This window comes from Alosa alosa, chromosome 8, assembly GCF_017589495.1.
Source record: "Alosa alosa isolate M-15738 ecotype Scorff River chromosome 8, AALO_Geno_1.1, whole genome shotgun sequence".
NCBI lineage: Eukaryota > Metazoa > Chordata > Actinopteri > Clupeiformes > Clupeidae > Alosa > Alosa alosa.
The window spans coordinates 16,194,007-16,216,573 of record NC_063196.1 but is presented as its reverse complement, the minus strand read 5'-3'; the positions used below and the strand labels follow the sequence as shown (position 1 = coordinate 16,216,573).

At 40.9% G+C, this 22,567-nt stretch overlaps 1 protein-coding gene across 1 annotated transcript; it reads left to right on the top strand.

The window, feature by feature from the left end:
* Positions 1 to 1,075: 1,075 nt before the first annotated feature.
* LOC125299351 (trace amine-associated receptor 1-like) lies at positions 1,076 to 16,774 on the top strand. The gene is made up of 3 exons (XM_048250594.1): positions 1,076 to 1,103; positions 16,038 to 16,073; positions 16,146 to 16,774. The coding sequence occupies exons 1-3, from the start codon at positions 1,076 to 1,078 to the stop codon at positions 16,772 to 16,774; spliced, it is 693 nt and encodes a 230-aa protein (XP_048106551.1).
* The last annotated feature ends 5,793 nt before the right edge of the window (positions 16,775 to 22,567 follow it).

The following is a 22,567-nucleotide window of genomic DNA, read 5'->3' as shown; positions in this document are numbered from 1 at the left end:
ACACTCTCGTAGCAATATCTTCCTCACGCTATCAGAGTTGATGCCACAGACTAGCCTGTCTCTAATTAGTTCATCCTGCAGTGCTCCAAAATCACACTTTTTTGCTTTATTTCTAAGTGCACTTAGATATATGACTCTACGGTCTCACCAGGTTTTTGGTTCCTTGTGTTGAAAGAATGTCTCTCCATCGTGACGTTCGTTTGTATATTGCAGATGTCCCTGAACTTTCGTTTCAAACACTCTGGATTCTCCCACAATTCAGCTGGGCGGACTACGTCGCCATCATCGTCTAGCTGAGCCACAGCATAGGTGAAAGTGCGTTCTCTCTCGATAGCCTCGCTTCCCGCTAGATTGAGGAGTATGTAGGCTTTCGTCCGATCTGGCTTGTCACCGTGAGCTGCAGCTATGAAGATGTCCTATTCCTGTTCGAATACCCGCCAGTTATCCGCGATTTTGTCATCGAATACCACAGATACGATAATACGGATCAGGACGCCGAAATCCATCAGCCATGTCTTCTACTTTCGGGCTCACCGAAAAGTCTGACTCAACATCAAATATATATACGGACGTTTTACTTCTGACACCATGTAGAATAGCTCAGACGGAGGCTTTCTTATGAAGTTTTATTTCACATTGCACAGCTAGTACATGTTATCAGTTCCAACATCGCTAGCCAACTAACCAACAGGGGTCTCCTGCTCACGTGACTATGTGGCTCATTGGGCCAATCAAAGCTCATCAATGCAATGCAGATATAACATTCTACAGTTTCCTAATGACTAAAATATAACTTTAGCCTACTTCCACCATAGGAAAACAGACTAAACATCACTAATGACAACGTAACTTATCTTTGTCTACTATCTGTATATTCTTCATAGTACGAGTGTTGTGATGACACCATTCCAAGGAGCAGTCTTGCGCAGAAAGTTGTCAAGATCGCTACCAATTCAATTGACCTGATTAATAAGGCAGAGAGACAGAGGACAGCTGCAGTCCAGCGGGCTCAGTTTTACAGCAACGACTTGAGACATTATCCAAGGAGTTGCAGGAGAACAAGGAGAGGCTTGCAATGTATGAGGGCGATTGGTGCGAGACAGGTTGGTAGCCTAGGTAAATAGTCGACGTAAACAACCTTAAATAGGCTATGTAAATATCATAAACTCACCTGCCCATTTTCCACTATTCAGATTATGTGCCATTGCCAATACCAGAGAGGCCTACACAACAGGAGGAACAGGAAGAGGGCAAACATTGTTCCTGATTTGTTGTTTAATTGTAGCCTAGTTCATTTGCTATGTTCAGATTTTGTTTACATACTATTTGTATTTTTCTTTTAGTTTAAGCATGTTTTTTATTCATTAAAAACGTTTTGTTTCATGTGCAATTGTCTAGTTTTACTTGTTCTGTTTATTTGTTTAAATTATTATATATTATTACTATTATTATTATCATCATCACAATTATATTGATATAATTATGTCTTTTATAGGCTATGTACAGCGAGTATTAGGCTACAGCTTAGGCTACATATTGCTGACTGTTTAATAAAATTGTTTTACTTAATTCACCAACTTTCTTTTGTCCACGAGTGAACATTATACATAACACAGAATAAATGGTTAACATGCTAAATAAACTTATGAGAATGCTAATTATAAACAGCAGTATCCTCTGATGTAACGGAAAAATCACTTTGACTAATGAAACAATTTAACCTTTTGAGGAGTGAATTCTTATCCTAGTTCCTTCTGGAATTCTAAGCAAAAGATCTACAGTTTCTGTGTTGTTTAAAATCTCTGAGTGTAATTGTCGCATCATAATATGGAACTGTCGGTTCGCGAACATTACAATCACATATTTGCGGCCATAGCCTACTCCTCCACAGGCTAAGCATAGCCTAGTTTACAGAGTTCAGCATGGATGTGCACCTCTATGTTAATCTCATATGGCAGATTGTTCTTGTTACAGTTATTTCATGGATCCAGGATGCTATGCGTACTGATGAAGTTGGCCTTCGGAATTAATACAGTCAAGCACCATCACATAGGCCTACCCTTACCATACGATTGCCATGGTTACATTTCATTAAGCCTAATAGCTAGTTTAATTTGCATTGAGAAACGATTTTATGGAAAGCAGCCTACCCCATACCAATCTATATTTTATACTGTTGCCAATAAAGAGTAGTTGTGTTACACCATGGGCCTCCAGCACGTCGCTTTCAAGGTTCCTCGCTTACTGCCCCCTTCTGAGCTTGCCAGAAGCTAAAACAGTTACTAGGCCTACCACATTTAAACACAATTGTTGCAAGAGGTATTACAGTCTACATATTTAACCAAAAAAGGAAACCATACATATGCTACAAAAACTCAATTTAGGCTACTTGGCTTCACATATAGGCCTACGGTTTCCATAGCACAGCGCACTTGAATAGATGAAAGCGGCTGCCTCTTGCGTGGACAACGGGTGGAAATCCCGACACTCTTTCAATTACCATCAAATAGGGTACCTGACATATTTCAGTGCTCATCAGCCTCAGCATTTACCAATACAATCAAACAGTCCAAACACAAATCAAATCCCAAACATGCAGAACTCAATGTCTTTTGGTTATTATAGATTACTGGTAGAGCATACGAAATGCATGTCTCACAATACATAAAATGCACGTTAGAATAAAAATATCCTTAACTTGCCATACCTAATAACAAACAAACTAGATGTACCGCATAGCGGTACAAAATATGACCGCCGCTTAGTCCTGTACATCCGTTCTGCGAAAAATAAATCACACTTCAATTTGTCTCCATATTTTACTCCATCCCCCACTCTTGAAACTTTTGTGTATGCTTGTTTGGCATGCCTGAGTGTGTGTGTGCGGCTGCACAGAAAGTAGCCTACTGGTGCTGAAAAGGTGAATAGATTGTAGAATAGCCAAAGAAGATGTAGCATTGTTATAAAACCTTTAAAATCTCTAAACAATCACAAGTAGGGCAGTTCATCACAGTTCATCCATTGCAACTGGATTGATGAAAGGTCACTTACACCTGCAAAAGGTATCAGCATAATGTTATTTTTTTTTTTATGTATTTATTTATAAACAAAAACATCTCTGTCAGTTCCATGCCGTTTTCAACAGCTATCAAAAACAAAGGTCATTTTTGGATGGATGGATTTTTTGTGAATGTTTCCTCTTCTACATAAGATTTTAGTCATCTTTAGTTCATGTAATACTTTACTGTCAATGCACAAATTAAGTAACAGTAGTCTGAAACGTTATTGTTAATGCACAAATTAAGTAACAGTAGTCTGAAACGAAATGCTGTTTTACATCTAACCAGTGGTGCAAATAACTGACATGTCCAAATGGGCCTTGATGAAATGCGTCGCTAGACTGTTCATACACATTTTAACGGGCCAAAGTTGAAGAGCTTTTGTCCGTTATTGTTCGTGCAAATATAGGCTGATTCATGTTCCCTTGCATTGTGTAACTGAGGTCCATGGCTAGTCTGGCTTTCATCAGACCAAGCTCAATCTTTTAAGAAATCAAAAAATAAATAGCGGGCAGATCAGGCTGGGTTCACCCAGCCTAGTCCATAGGCACCCGATATAGTTTAATTTTCCGATTGAGATATACACGCTCTGGCTATTCTAAATGCAAAAATGCATCAGGGAGTTATTACAAAACTGTAACTAACAAACTAGATCCTAATAGAAAGCTGTTAGCTTCCCTTACCTTAGATTATAAGGTAGGCCTATTTACAACATAAATTGTCAATAGGCTATGCTGGTGACACAAATAAAATCTCCTTTGGAAACCAATGGCTTACGCCTTACAGTATCAAGCGGACTTAAACTGCCATATCGTGGCGAAAAGTTGTAATAACATTCACGCAGCTCCATGAGTCAAGGAAAGTGTGAATGAAGTAGCCACTTCTAAATGGGACCCACTACACAGTAGCTTAAGGTGTGTTGCTAAAGCAGCCATAATGAAATGAAGGTGTCATTGTTTGGATACTTCACACACACGTGCTTTTTAATTTCACAGACTACAACTACCAAGCTGGAATCAAAGCACATCGATTCCCCTCTCACACCCTGCACGCACTTAAAACAAAAATAAACAGGCGTCTCAGTCTCACGCATGTATAGGCAAAACTGTATCAGACCGGTGTAACGTTGGTAAATCTTCCATTGCACAGAATGATTTTGTAGCACGTGCAATAAATGACAGTCGAAAGATACAAACAGTGCTGCTATCAATTTGCTTGGTATAACCGCATTTATAGTTTATAATGCAATCAATCAAATTGGCCTCCATCACTCAACCAATGCTAACGGTAACATTACCTAGGTCCTTATTGATATTACAAGATTAACGTACCTGCAGTAAAAACCAAGCATGTCCGATAAACATCCTCAGATTTATTTTGGCTTCAAGAAGAAATGGGAATTACTTCATGTGAACATCGTCCTATCCTTATTAGATGTTCGCTGCGGTAAATTACAGTCCTTGTAGGAAGCGTCCATTGTTTTTCCAACCCACTTTTAACTTCCAACATAATTACGTCTCACTGCAACGATGCGCCATCTAGTGGACAAACGACTACTTATCACCAATACTGAAAATGCAGCCATGATGATGATGATGAATATTTATTTTGGCTTTCTTTTAATCCTACTGAATTTGTAATTATGTATGGCCGTTCTAATACCGATAGTATGTGGGTGCCTGTGTGTGTGTGCATGTGTATATGTGTGCACCGCCATCTACAGGCCAATGAGTGTACAGTCACTAAATGTACACATAACCTACCTTATTTTCCGGACTATAAGTCGCTCCTGAGTATAAGTCGCATCAGTCAAAAAATGTGTCATGAGCAGGAAAAAAACATATATAAGTCGCACCGGACTATAAGTCGCATTTATTTATGTATTTCACAAAATCCAAAACCAAAAACAGAGACTATGTAACTGGATTATTGAGGCCAAAAAGATTAATGAAGATGAAGGAGTAAAGGCAGCCAAGAGGAGGGCAGGAAGGTAATTGCAAAGCAAAAGATTCACTGAAAGAAAATGCCATGAGGTGCACCAAAATGTTACTAAAATGTGGAGAATACCATGCAATCAAGCATTTTGGGAATGTGGAGTCACAAGCTGGCAGCAGATTAAATGCTCATAAGAGAGAAAAAGATGCAGTTTTAGAAGTGACCGAAACGATAGGCCTATAGGCCCGACGGTAATTGTAAAGCAATTTACAAAAGATTCACTGAACAAAAATGCTGATATGATACATAAAAATGTAGCCAAAAATGTCTAGAATACAATGCAATCAAGCATTTTGGGCGATGTGGAGTCACAAACTGGCAGCAGATTAAATGCTCACGATAGAGAAAAAGACGGTTTTAAAAGGACGTGACCTAAGCTGAGGCAAGCCATGGCAATAGGCCAATAGGCCCGATGGTATTTGTAAAGCAATTTACAAAAGATTCACAGAACAAAAATGCTGATGTGGTACATGAAAATGTAGCTAAAAATGTGGAGAATGCAATGCAATCAAGCATTTTGGACGATGTGGAGATACAAGCTGGCAGCAGATTAAATGCTCGAGAGAGAAAAAGATGCGGGTTTAAATTAACGTGCAGACCGAAGCTGCAGCAAGCAGGTGATATTTGGAAATGTATTTCACAAAATCCAAGACTAAGAACAGACAGACTATGTAACTGTACACATTGAGGCCAAAAATATTGAGAATTCTACAGGGAATGTTAATGAAGGAGTGAATAGTGGCAAGAGGCAAGCCGAAGGCTGCTGACAAGGCCCGACGCTAATTGTAAAGCAATTTACAAAAAAAATCACTGAACTCAAATGCTGATGTGGTACATGAAAATTTAGCTAAACATGTGGAGAATGCAATGCAATCAATCATTTTTTACGATATATTAGCACAGGCTGGCATGCAGCAGAACAATTGCTTGGCTGGCCACCTCCGAGAGAGCGAGAGAAAAAAAGATGCACATTTAAAAGGGTCTACAGTAAATTCCAGCGCGGAATTGCGGGTATTGCGAATAAATTATTACTTAATATTGAGCATAATAATAAAAGTCCCGCAAATCTAGCCATCATAATGCGAGAGATTCCCACACATTTTACCCTGTACCCTGTCTGACATTAATATAATAATGGAGCGGCCTGAATGCGGGACTATTGACGGACCAACTCTGACTTCAATTGAACCCCATGCAGAGACACACACACGCGTGCGCAGTAGCACTTTGGGGGTGCCTCTCTTTCGTTGCTCTCTCTCTCTCTCTCAGCAGGATTTGTCACCGCTGAAGTCAAATTATAGCCTAGGTGCTTCAACATCAACCGGTATCGACAGGAAAGGAAAACAAACATTTAGCGATCAGGAACCGTCAGGAATTTTGCAAATACAGAAGCATGACTGCCTAGGCTATAACGTAGAGAACATGGATGACTTCTCTATTTGACGTTCGATTAGGGGCGTGAACAGACAGCTACAGACCGCGGGCGCACATTAGCCCTACTTTCACTTTCTGTGCGTATTCATTACGTGAAAGATAATTAGTAGCAAAACAGCGATCAAATATTACATGGCAGTGCGTTTTGTTTTTAAATGTTTTCATGCATGTCTAGATGGTGAGGGATGTTTAGGAGACTCGTAAATTCTCAAATTTAGGCTGCGCAAAGCACAGCACCTTTATTTGGCCATGGCTTGTATTCGAGTCAGCTATAATATAGTCCTTTATTTCTTGCGTTTTATTGTGAGACATAGGCCTACTTTTCGTTTGGAGCGGCATGGGTAGGCTATCAAAAGCAGATGTTTAATTTGAGATTTAATTTACGTTTGGACTGTTGATTATATTGCTAAATATCGGGACTGATGACCACTGAAATCTGTGGGGTATTTAATGGCTTACTATTAAGTTTCATAGTGTCGGGAATTTCGATTGCCATCCACTTATTGCAAGATAAGGTATCCGCGCCTTCATTCATTCGTGTGCTGTGCTGCAAGGGAAACCTTCCGTATAGCCAAAGATGTCTAAGATAGCCTAAATGTAGTTATTTTTTAAATTATGCATGATTTACTTTTTTATAAAATTCATAGGCTGATGCCTGGCAGCAACAATTGTGTTTAAATGTAGGCTTCAGCCTCTAGCTCAGAAGGGTGCGGCATGCGACTAGCTTGAGAGCAATGATCCCTGCCATAATTTGACGATTTAGGTATGCACGTGTGTTTCAGTAGTGCAAGCACTAATCTCTGACTGAAAGTGCACAGGACTTGTGCATTTGAGAGCGCTCTCTCGCGGCTGTAGACGTAATGTTTCACGTAGGGTTCATGTCAGTTAATATAAATTAACATTTAAAAACATGTTCAATAATATATTTTTCATATATAAGTCGCACCTGACTATAAGTCGCAGGACCAGCCAAACTATGAAAAAAAGTGCGACTTATAGTCCGGAAAATACGGTAATTTTTTTAGACCCCCCCCATGGATGAAATTCTACGAAACTTGGCATACCCCCAGAGAATGCCAGGTCAATCATATACATAAAATTTGGTGCAGTTCTGAACATCTTAACTGAAGATAGGGGCGATTAAAGCAGAATAATATTGCATTTTCATTTTTTACCAGGGGGGGTGCAAATCACAAATGAGTGATTATGGGCCAGGTTGATGTGGGCCCTTGAGACCAACATACCATAAAAGATTCTTCATCCTCAGTGCCACGGTTCAGGTAGTTATTTAGGAAAAACTGTTTTTTTTTTTTTATGTTCAAAGGCCCAGCTGGGGTGGTGGGGTGGCCCCGGGGGCTAAAACGAAATGTTTCCGTAAAAGTCTAGTGGGGCTACATACCCACCAAATTTCATGTACCCCGGTGGTTCGGTGTCCCGGGTATCGTTGACCAAAAATTCAGGAAGTAGATGACGGGAAAAATTTTTGAATTGTGTGCATGTGTGCGTGTACAAGTTTATGTTTATGTGTGTGGGTGTGTGTGTGTGTGTGTGTGTATGTGCATGAAAAAGCAAAACAAGCAGCAAAAGCAAAATATCACAATGATGATGTCAACAACAAAGCAAAAACCTACTCCCGCAAACGATATCAAAATAATATTGTTGTACAATATTATTGTATTATTAAAACAAAGAGCATCTTCTAAACGTGCAGCTGCATCTCAGAAAAATGCAGATATTTACAATGCATTGGTAACATTTAGAACAAACAAAGATGCCTTGTGTGAATTTCCTTGTTGTATGTGCCACAGACTCTTTTGGCGTACAGGAGTTAGTACCAGGGATCGACCGATATGGTTTTTTTTAGGGCCGATACCGATATCAATTATTACCAAAACAGGAGGCCGATAACCGATATATAAAACCGATATGTCAGTTGTCAAAAAGGGGGGTAGATGGTAAAGGCGATATGCTGCAAAAATTTAATTCAAAAGCATTTAATTATGCAAACTTTTCTTTCTTTTTGTGATACACAATTGTCTATCAACTTGCATCACTTGCAAGTGTAAATCCTGTGTATCATGTTAATCCAAGAGCTGAGTGATAGCAATTATTTTCATAGAGTAGGCCTACACAATGGGCTATGTGCTTGGGACCTAGGATGCTTTATCGTGTGTGAGTGCACGAGAGAGGGAGAGGAAGAGGTGCATGCGTGATGGCAAGTGTTACGGTTGAATAGTTTAACAAAACAGTTTTCAAATAGTTCTTAGGGTATTTAAGCATGCAATTTGTGTCCATGTGTAGGCTATAAGCTACACTTTTGAGAGCCTAAAAGGCACGTTAATAGCCAGCTCAGGACGCGATTTAGTTCAGGTCGGATTAAATTACGGCTGGCCCTTGGTGCATGTAGTCTTTTCTGACAGTCCGTTTCAAAAAGGAGGACTTTTTGACGTTCGCTATCGCATAATTTAGGACTTGTCTGTACTATGTCCGCCGAGGTGTCCCGTTATTCACAATTAACAAACGAGGCGGAGGCAGAGAACTCCCGACGCGCAGCACCCGAGTTTGTAGGCTAACAAGTAAACAGCATCAGTAACGTGCATCAATCGGGATTTCGCTAAATGAAGGAAGTGGGTACTTTACTTATTGATCCGGATCAAAGAGACAATAGCTTACAAAGTGGTGTTTTTGTAACTTCAGTGTAGATTATTGTGATTCATTGCAACTTCAGCAATGTAGGCTACCTTCCTTACCTTCGGAAAATAGCTCCTTACAGCTGAAGCCCAGTCTAGTCTGCCTCAGTGAGAATCCTAAACTTTGTCTGTGTTCAGCCTTCGATCCTGATTGGCTGCATCCGTGCTAACTAACAAATCAGACGGTGTAGTGGGCGGGACAATGCTCTTGACCACAGAGTAGCAAATGCAGGGGGTGAGAGACGCTTTACAGTAGCGCGTTTCATTCTTTATCCATTTCAATATCGGCTTATCGGTGGAAAAAATGACCGATACCGATTATTATAAAAATGCTAAATATCGGCCCTAATAATCGGTCAGGCCGATAATTGGTCGACCCCTAGTTAGTAAACTAAAACGAGATGATTCCTTCATCTGCAAATTTTTACCACATGTGACAGACATACACAAAAATGGCATGCAATGGCTTTGTCATACCTGCAAAAGACACATCAAACAACATAACATGCCACCCCAAGCAGTAGCAAACAATCTGTCTATACTACATGTGAATGGATTACAACCACTCAATGACCTGGAGAGTCACCTCATTTCTCCAACCATTCCATTCATGAAAGTAGTGTCACTGCCAAAAGGCTGCCAAAGAGGAATAGAGCTGCACAGTCCCGCCCACAGCCGATGCCGGATGTAAAAATTCAATGCAATTTCTCCATTGACAATTGCGGTATAAGCCATAAAAACTTAACTGCATGTGGTAGACTTAAAACCAGCTACGGCTGTACTAAGCGATTGTATATGCTCCTATAGACACCAAGAGTTCATGGGGCACTAACCTTGTTTTGAGATAAATGCCTTTTATTCGCGATCTCTTGGATAAGTACTTCATTACCCACAATCCTGAACAATCCCACAATCCCACAGTGATGCCTCTGATTGGTGGAAAGGCCGTTATGGTCATAGTTTGAAACTTTCTCAGCGAAAAATATTGACAAAGATGGCGGAGTCTTTTACTGCCTATGGCGAAAATCTTAATGTGATTAAAAACTTTCTTGACGAATATTGGTACTTGTATCAACAAGGATTGGGGTTTATACATCACACGAACTTAGTCAGGGCCAATACACTATCAAATAGACCACTGTAAATGTTAGTTTAAACACTCAAACTTTTCAGGTAGACGACAGGCTATTAGCATTTCCGACATTGTATGTCATTACATTATGCAGCTAACATTAGCCTACATGCTGCAACACAGGTATGAAATATATTATGTTTTAGTGAGTGTCCAAAGGGTGAAAGGCACTTTAAATCGGGTCACATTATTGACTGTTGTGTGCCTGAGAGTCAGTTTGTGGGTTTTGTAAGGGCCAGCATGAGGGACAAGACCTACAAAGTTGTGGTGAGTTAAGCAGGGAGGTTGGTAACGTTAATGCTGCTAGCAGTGCTAGTTAACATTAGCTAGGCTACTGTAGCCTTCATACTGTATGATTCATATCAATCATTAACCTAGGAATACTTCGTGCATTTAATGAACATTTTGTGTAATTCACGGCAAATTAATAAACTGAATATGGTGGTCCAAGAGCAGACCATGCACCAGTCCATGCATCAGCCCGACTGAGCAGTGATGACAGCATAGGATGAGTCAGGTAAGGTAACGTTATGAAGCACTGCCACGTTAACCTATTAACCGCTTTCACACACACACATATAAAATACACGATGATAAATATAAAATTCAATATCAAAACACTATTATTTACACGATTACTCCTGAAATAACTGCTATTAACTGCACATTCACTATGTAAAAATCACTGTTTGGAGAAAAGGGTTCGCGTGCGGTCACCGGTTGGAAATGGCAAAATAAATTGCGCCGATTTTGCCTATATTATTCAGTGAGGCGCGGTGGTTTATGGGATGAGTAGTTCCTTCGCTCGGAAATGAAAATATGTACACAGTCTTGTACCTTTGACTTTTTTTGGATTTTCTCTTCGTTTTTTCACTCGAAATTATATGTTGTATGCTTATGAGTTATGCCGTAGCTGGTTAGCCTAAGACATGCTGTAAAACTCTTTAGATACGGATTTTTCCAAACGTCAATGGGACAAATGAATGGGAATCTTATATCCGGCACCTAACCGCATTTTGGCTGTGGGCGGGACTGTGCAGCTCTATACATGGACCAGTTGTGTGCATTCCATCTGATGTACATAAGACACTGAAAGACCGGGGTACACGAAACTTGGTGGGCATGTAACCCCACATGGATAGCATGGAACCATCGTTTTTCGTTTTGATCTGTAGCCCCCCCGCTGGACTGGACCCCCCGAAAGGAGGGTAGGGCAGACACCGTTTTCTGTGAATATCTCGAAAAACCGTAGGGTTTAGGAGGACCATTTTTTTTTGTATGTTGATCTCAAGGGGCATGTCAACCCATCCCATTACCACTTATTTCATGTATAGCGCCACCTAGTTAAAAATTAAAAAGCAAAAAATGAGGTGTTTTCATCACAATATCTCTGGCTGACAAGGTCAAAACTGCACGAAATTAAAAGTGTAGGATCATTATGACACCCTCCGAATGCATGCCAAGTTGTGTGTACTTTCGTTCATGGGGGGCCTTACAATAAAATAATTTATGTGTACATTTAGTGACCGTACACCAACAAGGATTCCCGGGACACTGAAAGACCGGGGTACACAAAACTTGGTGGGCATGTACCCCCACATGGATAGCATGGAACCGTCATTTTTCGTTTTGATCTGTAGCCCCCACGCTGAACTGGACCCCCCGAAAGGAGGGTAGGGCAGACACAGTTCTCTGTGAATATCTTGAGAACTGTAGGGCCTAGGATGACCATTTTTTCCGTATGTTTGCCTCCAGGGCTCATGTTAACCCATTTCATGTGCACACATGTGCACAAACAGATACACACACACACACACATACATTCACAGTAATCATACGTATGACACATACTCACACAGTAGACATATGTACGCTTGCATGCACAGGCACATACACAGGCACACACACAAGCACGCACACACACACACACACACACCCACCCACACACATAACATAAACATAACACAAACAATCAAGAATTTCTCAGAATTATGAACAGGCAAGATGGAGGTGGGGTTGTATAAAATGAATTTTACATGTGAAATCTATGAACTAATCATGTTTTGGTACTTGTTGTCTATCAGATACCAGTGAGAATTGAGTGGATAATGCAATTCAGTGAGACCGTTAGAATCATATAGGCCTTTCAGCGTGATTTCTTTTTGTGGAAAAAATGTGCTGGACTGGGCGGCGGTCATATTTTGTACCGCTCTGCGGTACATCTACTTATTTAAACGTTTGTGATCACTAATTAACTCTTACATACTCACCATTCCTGACCTGTCATGCGACAATATGACGTCACGGGAGTGCCTAACCATTTCGCGCGTGGTGGTCGCAGCACTAGCTGCAATATTCTCCTAAACAGAGGTGTTGCTGTTTGTTGCTGTTGTGAAAAGGCTATCGCTACCTACTTCACACCGTAGAATAAAGCAATGAAGCCGCTAGTTGCCATGGTGAATCAGTGAATCTGTGATCGGTGGCGGGGTCTATTTGAGGGAGCCGTGAGTGCGCACTTATCCAGGGTAGGTTTCACCTGGCTTGATGAATCCGTGTCTGCTCATCCTGGCTTGGTCTTTGTGCAACCAATTAAGCCTGTACGCTCTTGTTTTGGATTCATTGAGCGCAGCTCAGTAACTTATTCCGGATGTCTTAATTCTGCTTTTGTACAATAGGCCCCTGGCCTCACCGGCCCTGACAGCATGCTTGTTTACATGGAAAGCAAAACAAGCTATAGTGTCATATGTCTGTGTCGGGACGATTGATCAGTCCTGTATCTTTAGAAAAATTCTCAAATTGATAACACTCATTGATAATAAGCTAATTTCATTCATTGTTGACATGGTCCATGGAGGCTCAGACGGATGTCCGGGTGTGCTACGGGTGTGCTACAACGACACAATCATTATGTTTTCTTAATGACCGACAGTTTAGTTTATAAATAAAAAGTATTTTTGCCATAAAGTAGGCTAGGCCTATAGCGTTACAAGTGTTCGTAGAAAGGCCTGATTTACACACACGGTTAAAGAACCCTGCGACTTTCATTTTTATTACTATTATCATTTTAACTAGAATGTTGTACTCTGTCTGTGTATAAGTATAAATAAATATGAATTGACTTGTAGCATTTAGGGCAGGGGGGCGAACCTGCGGCTCGCGAGCTGCATGCGACTCTTTAGGGCCCGTCCCAATACCTCCCCTACCCCTAGATTTTTGCCCTTACCCTCGTTTTTGCGCGTGCACGTGTAGGGCTAGGGTGTCCCATTACTTTAGGGAGCAAGGGGAAGTGTTATTTTCCCCTTAAAATCAACCCTCAAAATATAGCCAGGACCGATGCAGGCTTAAAACGAAGTGGGAGATGAAATTACCCAGGATACCATGCGAGCCGGCCAAATTTTTTATATATTTTCGCAAATAAGCATATTCAAATTTTGAAATATGTTGGAATATGTTATTTTGATGCACATCTGATGGACTGTTGAGTTTTGAACACTAATGTTAGAAAATATCTCACAAAGCTATCTGACGATGTTCATGATATCTGCTGAGTGCTTTGAGAGAGTCTGCCCATCAAATAACGTTATATATCTGATCTGGGTAGATTCGTCAATATTTAAGGTGTGTGTTCTGGCGTTCATATGAACACAAATATCTTTGTTGATTAACCGTCGTAGATAAACCAGCACAGCCCACACAACAACGACCGCTGGAACCGGTATGTTCCTGAATTAAAAAATAGTAGCAGGCTACTACCGGTAGACACTTCGGCGCTGCGTGTGACGTTGGTGAGCACGTTCGCTACGCTAATTTGCATTTAGTGGTGTCCCAATTCATAGAAAAAGATCTTACCCTCCACTTCCCTTGTTGAGGGGGCTTTAATGTTGAGGGCAATCAAAACCAAGTGGAAGTTTTAAGGGGGGAGAAATGGGACGGGCCCTTTGCCTCCTCTCGTGCAGCTTGCGGCTGCTCATCTGATGTTCTCACTTCCCCTTGGACTTAGAGTTTTTTATTTTTTTGAAATAGCCTATATTTCTGGTAAATGAAAATGCTTTTCATAATTTGAGTGTACTGTCAATAGTTAGGCTGCAATGTTTCAATTAAAAAGAAAAAGAAGCAGACACGTTTGTTTCTTTAGCCAGGTGTAATATAATGCTACTGTTGCAATCAGGAAAACCCTGAAGCGTAAATAGGAGGAACACGGGACATTGAAAAGGAGGATTTATCTTTTTGTAGCATAACCCTTCTGGTTGATATGTCAGCGTAACCAAAATAACACTGTCAAAAAACGTGTTCTACATATTAGTTTGGTATCAGTATCAGACTTAACTGATGCATAAAGCTTCAAACCTGAACATTTCCCTAAGGCACTGACCTTTGCAAGTACAAGGTGAAGGTAGGCTATATAGACGTCAGTCAGAGAAGCAGACTCATTTTCTTTTTAAAAATGTACTGAGCACTCGACAGAACATTTGACAGTCACATTGGCATCATATCGGTTCTTACATTGGAGCATTGCTCATGCTAATAAGTCATTCAGTGAGGGGGAATTTGTGATGTGTGTCAGATATCTTTGTTGCTTACTACTCATTCCTGAAAATTAGCATATGTAGCATCTGCGAAGTGTCTCACTTTAAATGAAAAAGAGAAGATCTATTTAAACTGTAGGCCTAAGTTGCTGTTGTAGTGTGGGCATCTTTTTTTGTTGAATTTTGAGTTGTGTGGTATTTTTTTGTCTCTTCATGCTGGACTAGTTAGCCACCCCTGATTTAGGGAGTGCAGCTCCATAACCCCCCCATTCATACTCCACTTGGTCATGCACGCCCTCCCATAGTACCACCCGGAAGTATTTTGAGAGTGAACGTTCTTCCCCTATTGAAAACACAAACTAAGATGAGTTTTTAGGGGTTAATCAATGACTGGAGTCCATCTTGAAAATATGCAAATAGTGCAAAATTGACAAATAATTGCAATTTTAAGGTTCAGTAATCCATTCAATGGCCTATCGTGGCCTTATAATGATGTAATCAAGCAGCACATCTAGGGCCGAGCCAGACTAGTAACACCGACAAGTGATTCACTGAACAACCAAAACATCGGCAGAGTGCCAAAAAAACAAGGTCCTCTCAGCAGGTGTAATTAAACACCAAGTGTAATACTAGTGAGGTTTTACACCTCTGATTGCCTGTGAGGAACTAATGAATCCCACTGCTCACGGAAGTGTGAAAAGGGGGCAGAGGGAGTCTGGCTTTCAACTGACTGACTGAGAATGACATACACTTGCATCATTTCACACCTTTCAATATTGACTTTGTCCAATTAATAGCATATTTCTCATCTATCTCTAAATGTATGAACTGAAAGGGTAGGTTTGAACAGAAGGCCTTTTTGAGAACAAAACAAATCCTATACTGAACTTAATGGTTTGTATTGAAGGCACAAACCATTAAGAACAGATGGCATGAAAGAGTTGAGTTACATGTTCCTCATTGTGTTTGAGTTTTGGCTCTCGGGTCATTCCGTGTCAAATCAGATAAGGTTGTTGCTGCACCATCTCAGATTTTGTTCAAACCTTGTCTATCTCAAGAATGGGTCCCAAAACCAAGGCCTATAAAATATTTCTGTTTAAATCCTACGTCTTCATATATTTTTTTCAGCCCTTGAAATTACTTCAGTTTTACAGCCTGAAAATCACATTGTCTGGTAAGCAATGTTTGGGCATTATTATAGCTGTTGAGTCATGCTGGTATTTCGGAGAGTTGTTCTGCAAATTCCACACTAGTACAGATATGATGTGTTGCACTGCGTCAATTATCAGTTTGTCAATGATATCTATTGATCGTTACTATGCTGTATGCCATCCACTCCTGTATAAATCTAAGATGACCATTTCTACTGTTGGAATAATGACTTCCATTAGCTGGATTGTATCAGCTATATTTGGCTATATAGTAGTCTTCCAAGAGTTAAACCTTTTAGGAATGCAGGCATTGGATAACATTGTTGTTTGTGAGGGTAGCTGCATTGTATTGCATAGTTTGCTATCAAGCTCCTTTTCAGCTGCATTGTCATTCTACATCCCTGGCTTGATAATAGTCAGTATATATTTAAAAATCTTCCTTGTAGCGCAGGAACAGGCACGATCAGTTCAAATCATGAATGCTACTAGGAAGTCGTCACTGACTAAAATGGAGAGGAAGGCGACCAAAACCCTTGCCATTATAATGGGTGTATTTCTGTCATCATGGATACCCTTTTTTCTTGTTTTTACAGTTGATCCATATTTTGGTTATAAAACTCCACTGTTAGTGTATGATTTAGTCACCTGGATTGGATATCTAAATTCAACATTTAATCCTGTGGTCTATGCATATTTTTATAGTTGGTTCAGGCATGCATTCAAAATCATTATGTCGGGTAAAATATTTCAAAACGGCTCCTCAAGAATTCAGCTGTTTTCAGTCTGAAATTTCTGTAAAAAAGGTGAATCAAGCTTCATATACTTGTCACAAGGAAATTGTTGAGGCCTTCATATGCTTTTAAGAATCTCATGGCACTGTCCAAAGACTCTACACAGTGTACTACAATATTTAATTTCTTTGTAAAATATTTTGATCTTATAAATCATGACTCATCCTGAACTAAACATAACCTGTACAACTGTATGTTTTAGGTTGTGTCAAAACCAATAAACTCAGTGAGGCCTTATCCACAGTCTGATATCTGCATTTATAACCAATCAAGGTAGTTCAGCATGTCTACTTTCCTGTGTCACAAAAAAAAACCCATTCCAAGTAGTTACCTGCGTAAAACCGCTACTTTTTTGTGGACCCCACTGTTCTCAGGTTTACAGTATTTATTGATTTCAACTGGTCAAGTCCTCCTAGCTGCTCATTGACTGCAGTCAGGAGCTTGTCTGATTCACTCCTTCATTGGCATAATGCCACTATAATTTTCATAACACTCTACCACAAAAAAGATATAAAGCCACTTATAGGGTGAAGAAATTAAACTAAATGACACACGGCTATGGAGAAAACATAGACGTGTATGATGCAGGATGCAACACGGCATGACGCTGAACCCAGTAGTCCCACTCTTGCCTGGGGAGCGTACTTTTGTTCCCCGCGTCCTATGTTGTCTTCTGCCTCACAAAAGGAGTACTTGAAACACACAACTGAAAAAGACTGCCAGATGTCTGATTTTAAGTTTCTTGATTCTGAATAGGCTACTGTAACACAGCTATGCTAGCTGGCATCCGTTCTTTAGAAAGTCACTAACATCTGAAGTAGCCTAGTGGTGTCCTCTTCCTCTGTCATGCTTTCGATTTCGACAACTGAGCAGCAGGAAAGAATTGAACCCACGTAGGCCTAGTGTCTTTGTAGTCTTTTGTGATACTACAAAAGTATTGTAATACCCTGAGATTAAAAATGTCACAATACCTATTTTTATTAGTATTAATACCTTTAAGAATAACAGTGTCGTTTTGCAGTAAGATGCATGTGCGCAAGGTATTCTAGTGCCTCCCCTAGTCTTTTCTCCATTCACACACATATGCACATCTTTCAAGCTGTAGCTGTCATGCCATAAACATTGAGACATGGCTGCTAGTTTAAGTGATACTGTGGCCGCAAAGCAACAAATAACTAGATGTACCGCATAGCGGTACAAAATATGACCGCCGCTCAGTCCTGTACATCCATTCCGCGAAAATAAATCACACTTCAATTTGTCTCCATATTTTACTCCACCCCCCACTCTTGAAACTTTTGTGTATGCTTGTTTGGCATGCCTGAGTGTGTGTGTGCGGCTGCACAGAAAGTAGCCTACTGGTGCTGAAAAGGTGAATAGATTGTAGAATAGCCAAAGAAGATGTAGCATTGTTATAAAACCTTTAAAATCTCTAAACAATCACAAGTAGGGCAGTTCATCACAGTTCATCCATTGCAACTGGATTGATGAAAGGTCACTTACACCTGTAGGCTACATTGTATTTGGGAAAAGCAAAAGGTATCAGCATAATGTTATTTATTTATTTATTTATTATGTATTTATAAACAAAAACATCTCTGTCAGTTCCATGCCGTTTTCAACAGCTATCAAAACAAAGGTCATTTTTTTGGATGGATGGATTTTTGTGAATGTTTCTTCTTCTACATAAGATTTTAGTCATCTTTAGTTCATGTAATACTTTATTGTCAATGCACAAATTAAGTAACAGTAGTCTGAAACGTTATTGTTAATGCACAAATTAAGTAACAGTAGTCTGAAACGAAATGCTGTTTTACATCTAACCAGTGGTGCAAATAACTGACATGTCCAAATGGGCCTTGATGAAATGCGTCGCTAGACTGTTCATACACATTTTAACGGGCCAAAGTTGAAGAGCTTTTGTCCGTTATTGTTTGTGCAAATATAGGCTGATTCATGTTCCCTTGCATTGTGTAACTGAGGTCCATGGCTAGTCTGGCTTTCATCAGACCAAGCTCAATCTTTTAAGAAATCAAAAAATAAATAGCGGGCAGATCAGGCTGGGTTCACCCGATATTGTTTAATTTTCCGATTGAGATATACACGCTCTGGCTATTCTAAATGCAAAAATGCATTAGGGAGTTATGACAAAACTGTAACTAACAAACTAGATCCTAATAGAAAGCTGTTAGCTTCCCTAAGCTACAGGTAGGATTATAAGGTAGGCCTATTTACAACATAAATTGTCAATAGGCTATGCTGGCGACACAAATAAAATCTCCTTTGGAAACCAACACCTGTTTCTCCCGCACCTGCAAACGCACCTCTCTCATCCTGCATAGAGCTTTCAAAACATGTCCTGCGCCGCACTGTTTTGGGTCGCGACACATGGGTCCCGCGGGACTCCTGCGGGAATGCAGACCTCTACTTGTGGGTCGAGATTTTACAGTTGAAAGAAGTAACAGGATCGGCATTTCAAGCATAGCAGGGAAGGATTACTATACCTCCTGCACCACTGAGGTGGTGTTTAGAGGGTTTTGCATCTGAACTCTTCATATACACTTATAATACATTATTAGAATAGAGTAGATTAGCCTAAATTGGGGATCTTTTTATGGGCCCCAGCCTGTTACAAGTATAAATAGATGGACAGAAAAGGTTGAGGGCCCCTGTCATACAGCACCCCATGAGGTACAAAGTGGTATTACAAGAGAGATGGCTCAGCATTGGCAGCATGCTAACTTTGGTAGATATCTGGGCAACAAAGAGCAACCACGTTTTTGACATTATGTCAATACAGTTGTTTCTTCACATTATTCCACTGCTTCGTGGAATTTCCCATTGTCCTGTGTAATTTAGAATGTGTATTAACTGTATGTTATTTGCACACCTATGAAGTAGATCCAATTTGCCATGTCTTGTATATTAATTCGCCAAACTCGTTAAGTTTAAATGAACTGTCATGTTGCATCCAGGCTGTACAATACAGACGTTCAGAACATAGCAACATTGTAGCATATGACAGAGGTGGATTTTAGCTAGTAAAGCTAAGGTTAATCAGAATCCTGAGATATGCCTGCTTGACAACGGGGGCTCGTAGATATTCGAATATAAAGTGACAGCTCTAACGCACCCACACACAAACACACATAAAAACACACACATGCAGGCATGGAGTAGGAGATGGAGACAAATTGACAAGTGTGATTTATTTTTGCGGAATGTGCAGGACTGGGCGGCGGTCATATTTTGTACCGTTCTGCGGTACATCTAGTTTCATGTGAGCATGTTTTATCACACTCATGACTGTTGCCATTAATGTAATGCCATAGTTTTCAGCCTTCTTGATTTTGATGTAATAAAAGAGCAACATCCCTCTGCTCAACAACCTGAACCGCTTCTTTGCTCGCTTTGAAGCACAAAACAGCACCTGCCCACAGAAGACCCATCCCCCTCTACATGAGCAGCCCCTGTGCCTCTCTGCCGACAGCGTGAAGAGGACACTTGCTGCTATCAACACCCGTAAGGCAACAGGTCCAGACAACATCCCAGGTCGTGGCGCTGAAGGACTGCGCGGGGGAGCTTAAGGATGTCTTCACAGACATCTTTAACACTTCCCTGAAGCAAGCCATCGTCCCATCATGTTTCAAAGCTGCCACCATCATACCTGTGCCGAAGAAAACTGCTCCATCCTGCTTCAATGACTACCGCCCTGTGGCACTGACACCCATCATCATGAAGTGCTTTGAGCGGCTTGTCATGTCACATATCAAAGCCACTCTCCCCCCCACCCTGGACCCCTTCCAGTTTGCATACCGAGCCAAGCGGTCTACAGAGGATGCAATCTGCTCTGCCCTCCACCCAGCCCTCACCCACCTGGAAAAAAGAGACTCATATGTGAGATTGCTGTTTATAGACTTCAGTTCTGCATTCAACACCATAATACCACAACAACTCATCTGCAAACTCGACAAACTGGGACTCAGTACCTACCTCTGCAACTGGCTACTGGACTTCCTCTGTCAGAGGCCCCAAGTAGTACGTGTTGGCAACAATACCTCAAGCAGCATCACACTGAGCACAGGGGCCCCAAGGCCTGCGTGCTCAGTCCGCTGCTCTTCACCCTGCTGGCGATGACTGCACTGCAACCTACAGCAACAATCACATAGTGAAATTTGCTGACGACACAACTCTGGTGGGTCTCATCACCAAGGGCGACGAGACTCAATACAGGTTGGAGGTCGACCATCTGACCACGTGGTGCAGGGACAACAACCTCCTGCTGAACGTCCAGCAAGACCAAAGAGATTGTTGTTGACTTCCGGAGAGGTCACACCCAACACCTGCCACTGACCATCGACGGTGCTGTGGTGGAGAGAGCGAAGCAGCACCAAATTCCTGGGGGGTGCACATCAGCGAAGACCTCTCCTGGACCACCAACACTGCATCACTGGCGAAGAGAGCTCAGCGCCGCCTGTACTTCCTCTGGAAACTCAGGCGAGCAAGTGCTCCACCAGCCATCATGACCACATTCTACCGAGGCACCATTGAGAGCATCCTCTCCAGCTGTATCGCTGTGTGGGCGGAAGCTGCACTGAATACAACAGGAAAGCCCTGCAGCATAGTGAACACAGCTGGAAGGATCATTGGTGCTTCACTCCCCTCCCTGAAGGACATTTACACCACCCACCTCACCCATAAGGCGACCAAAATTGTGAGTGATGCAAGTCACCCCGCTCACAATCTGTTTGATCTACTGCCCTCTGGGAAGAGGTACAGAAGCCTGCGCCCCACTACCAGACTCACCAACAGCTTCATACACCAAGCTGTAAGGATGCTGAACTCTCCCCTCCTCTCCCCCTCCACCCTCAGCTACATAACATCCTGGACATTGGACCCACAATGGCCACCTGCACTACTCCACTTGCACACTTGAACACTTGCACACTTGTACACTTTACAACTTGGTGTTGTTGTCCTGAAAACACAACACTTCTGCTGCTCTTACATAACTTGCACCACTATGCCACTTTCTTCATTACTCAGGTCAAACAGAACTACCCAAGCCTCTTATTGGCCTGACTTTGCACTAGTTTTTTATTGACTGTCTATGCACAATTTCAACAAAATTTTGCTGCTCTTATTTTTTTCATTATTATATGTGCCCTCTTATTTACTTATTTTACTTACTTTTTTTTTGTTTACTTGAATGTTATGTTTGTCTGTGGACTTAAAATTGGTAAAACATGTCTTGTCTTCACCGTGGGATAGTGAGAAACGTAATTTCGATCTCTTTGTATGTCTGGAACATGTGAAGAAATTGACAATAAAGCTGACTTTGACTTTGACTTTGACTTTGAATAATCTATTGGTCTGTTCCTAATATGCAAAACAGTGGGAGGGAACCAACATTTTTGTATGTGTGAGGTTGATTTAAACCATGATATCTCTCCTATTATTGCCTTTGCTTCTGTCATTTCATTCTCAGGTACAACCACTGGATACATTTGCAATGAGTTGCTCAGAATTTTTACATTGTGTTGTTTATTTTATTGACAATGTGTATTGTGTATTGACAATGTTAAGTATCTCAGCCATAAATGTAAAGACGTTATTCTCACCATTATTAACATGGTGGACAGTTGGATGTATTGTCTAATTATTCCAAATTAGATTTAATATATTTGGCTGCACTGTGCATTACAGTACAGTTACAGTTAGATGTGCAATGGTCCCATGGAAGATTTGCTATTATTTTGTCTTCTATTAGGCAACTCTAATCTTCAGAG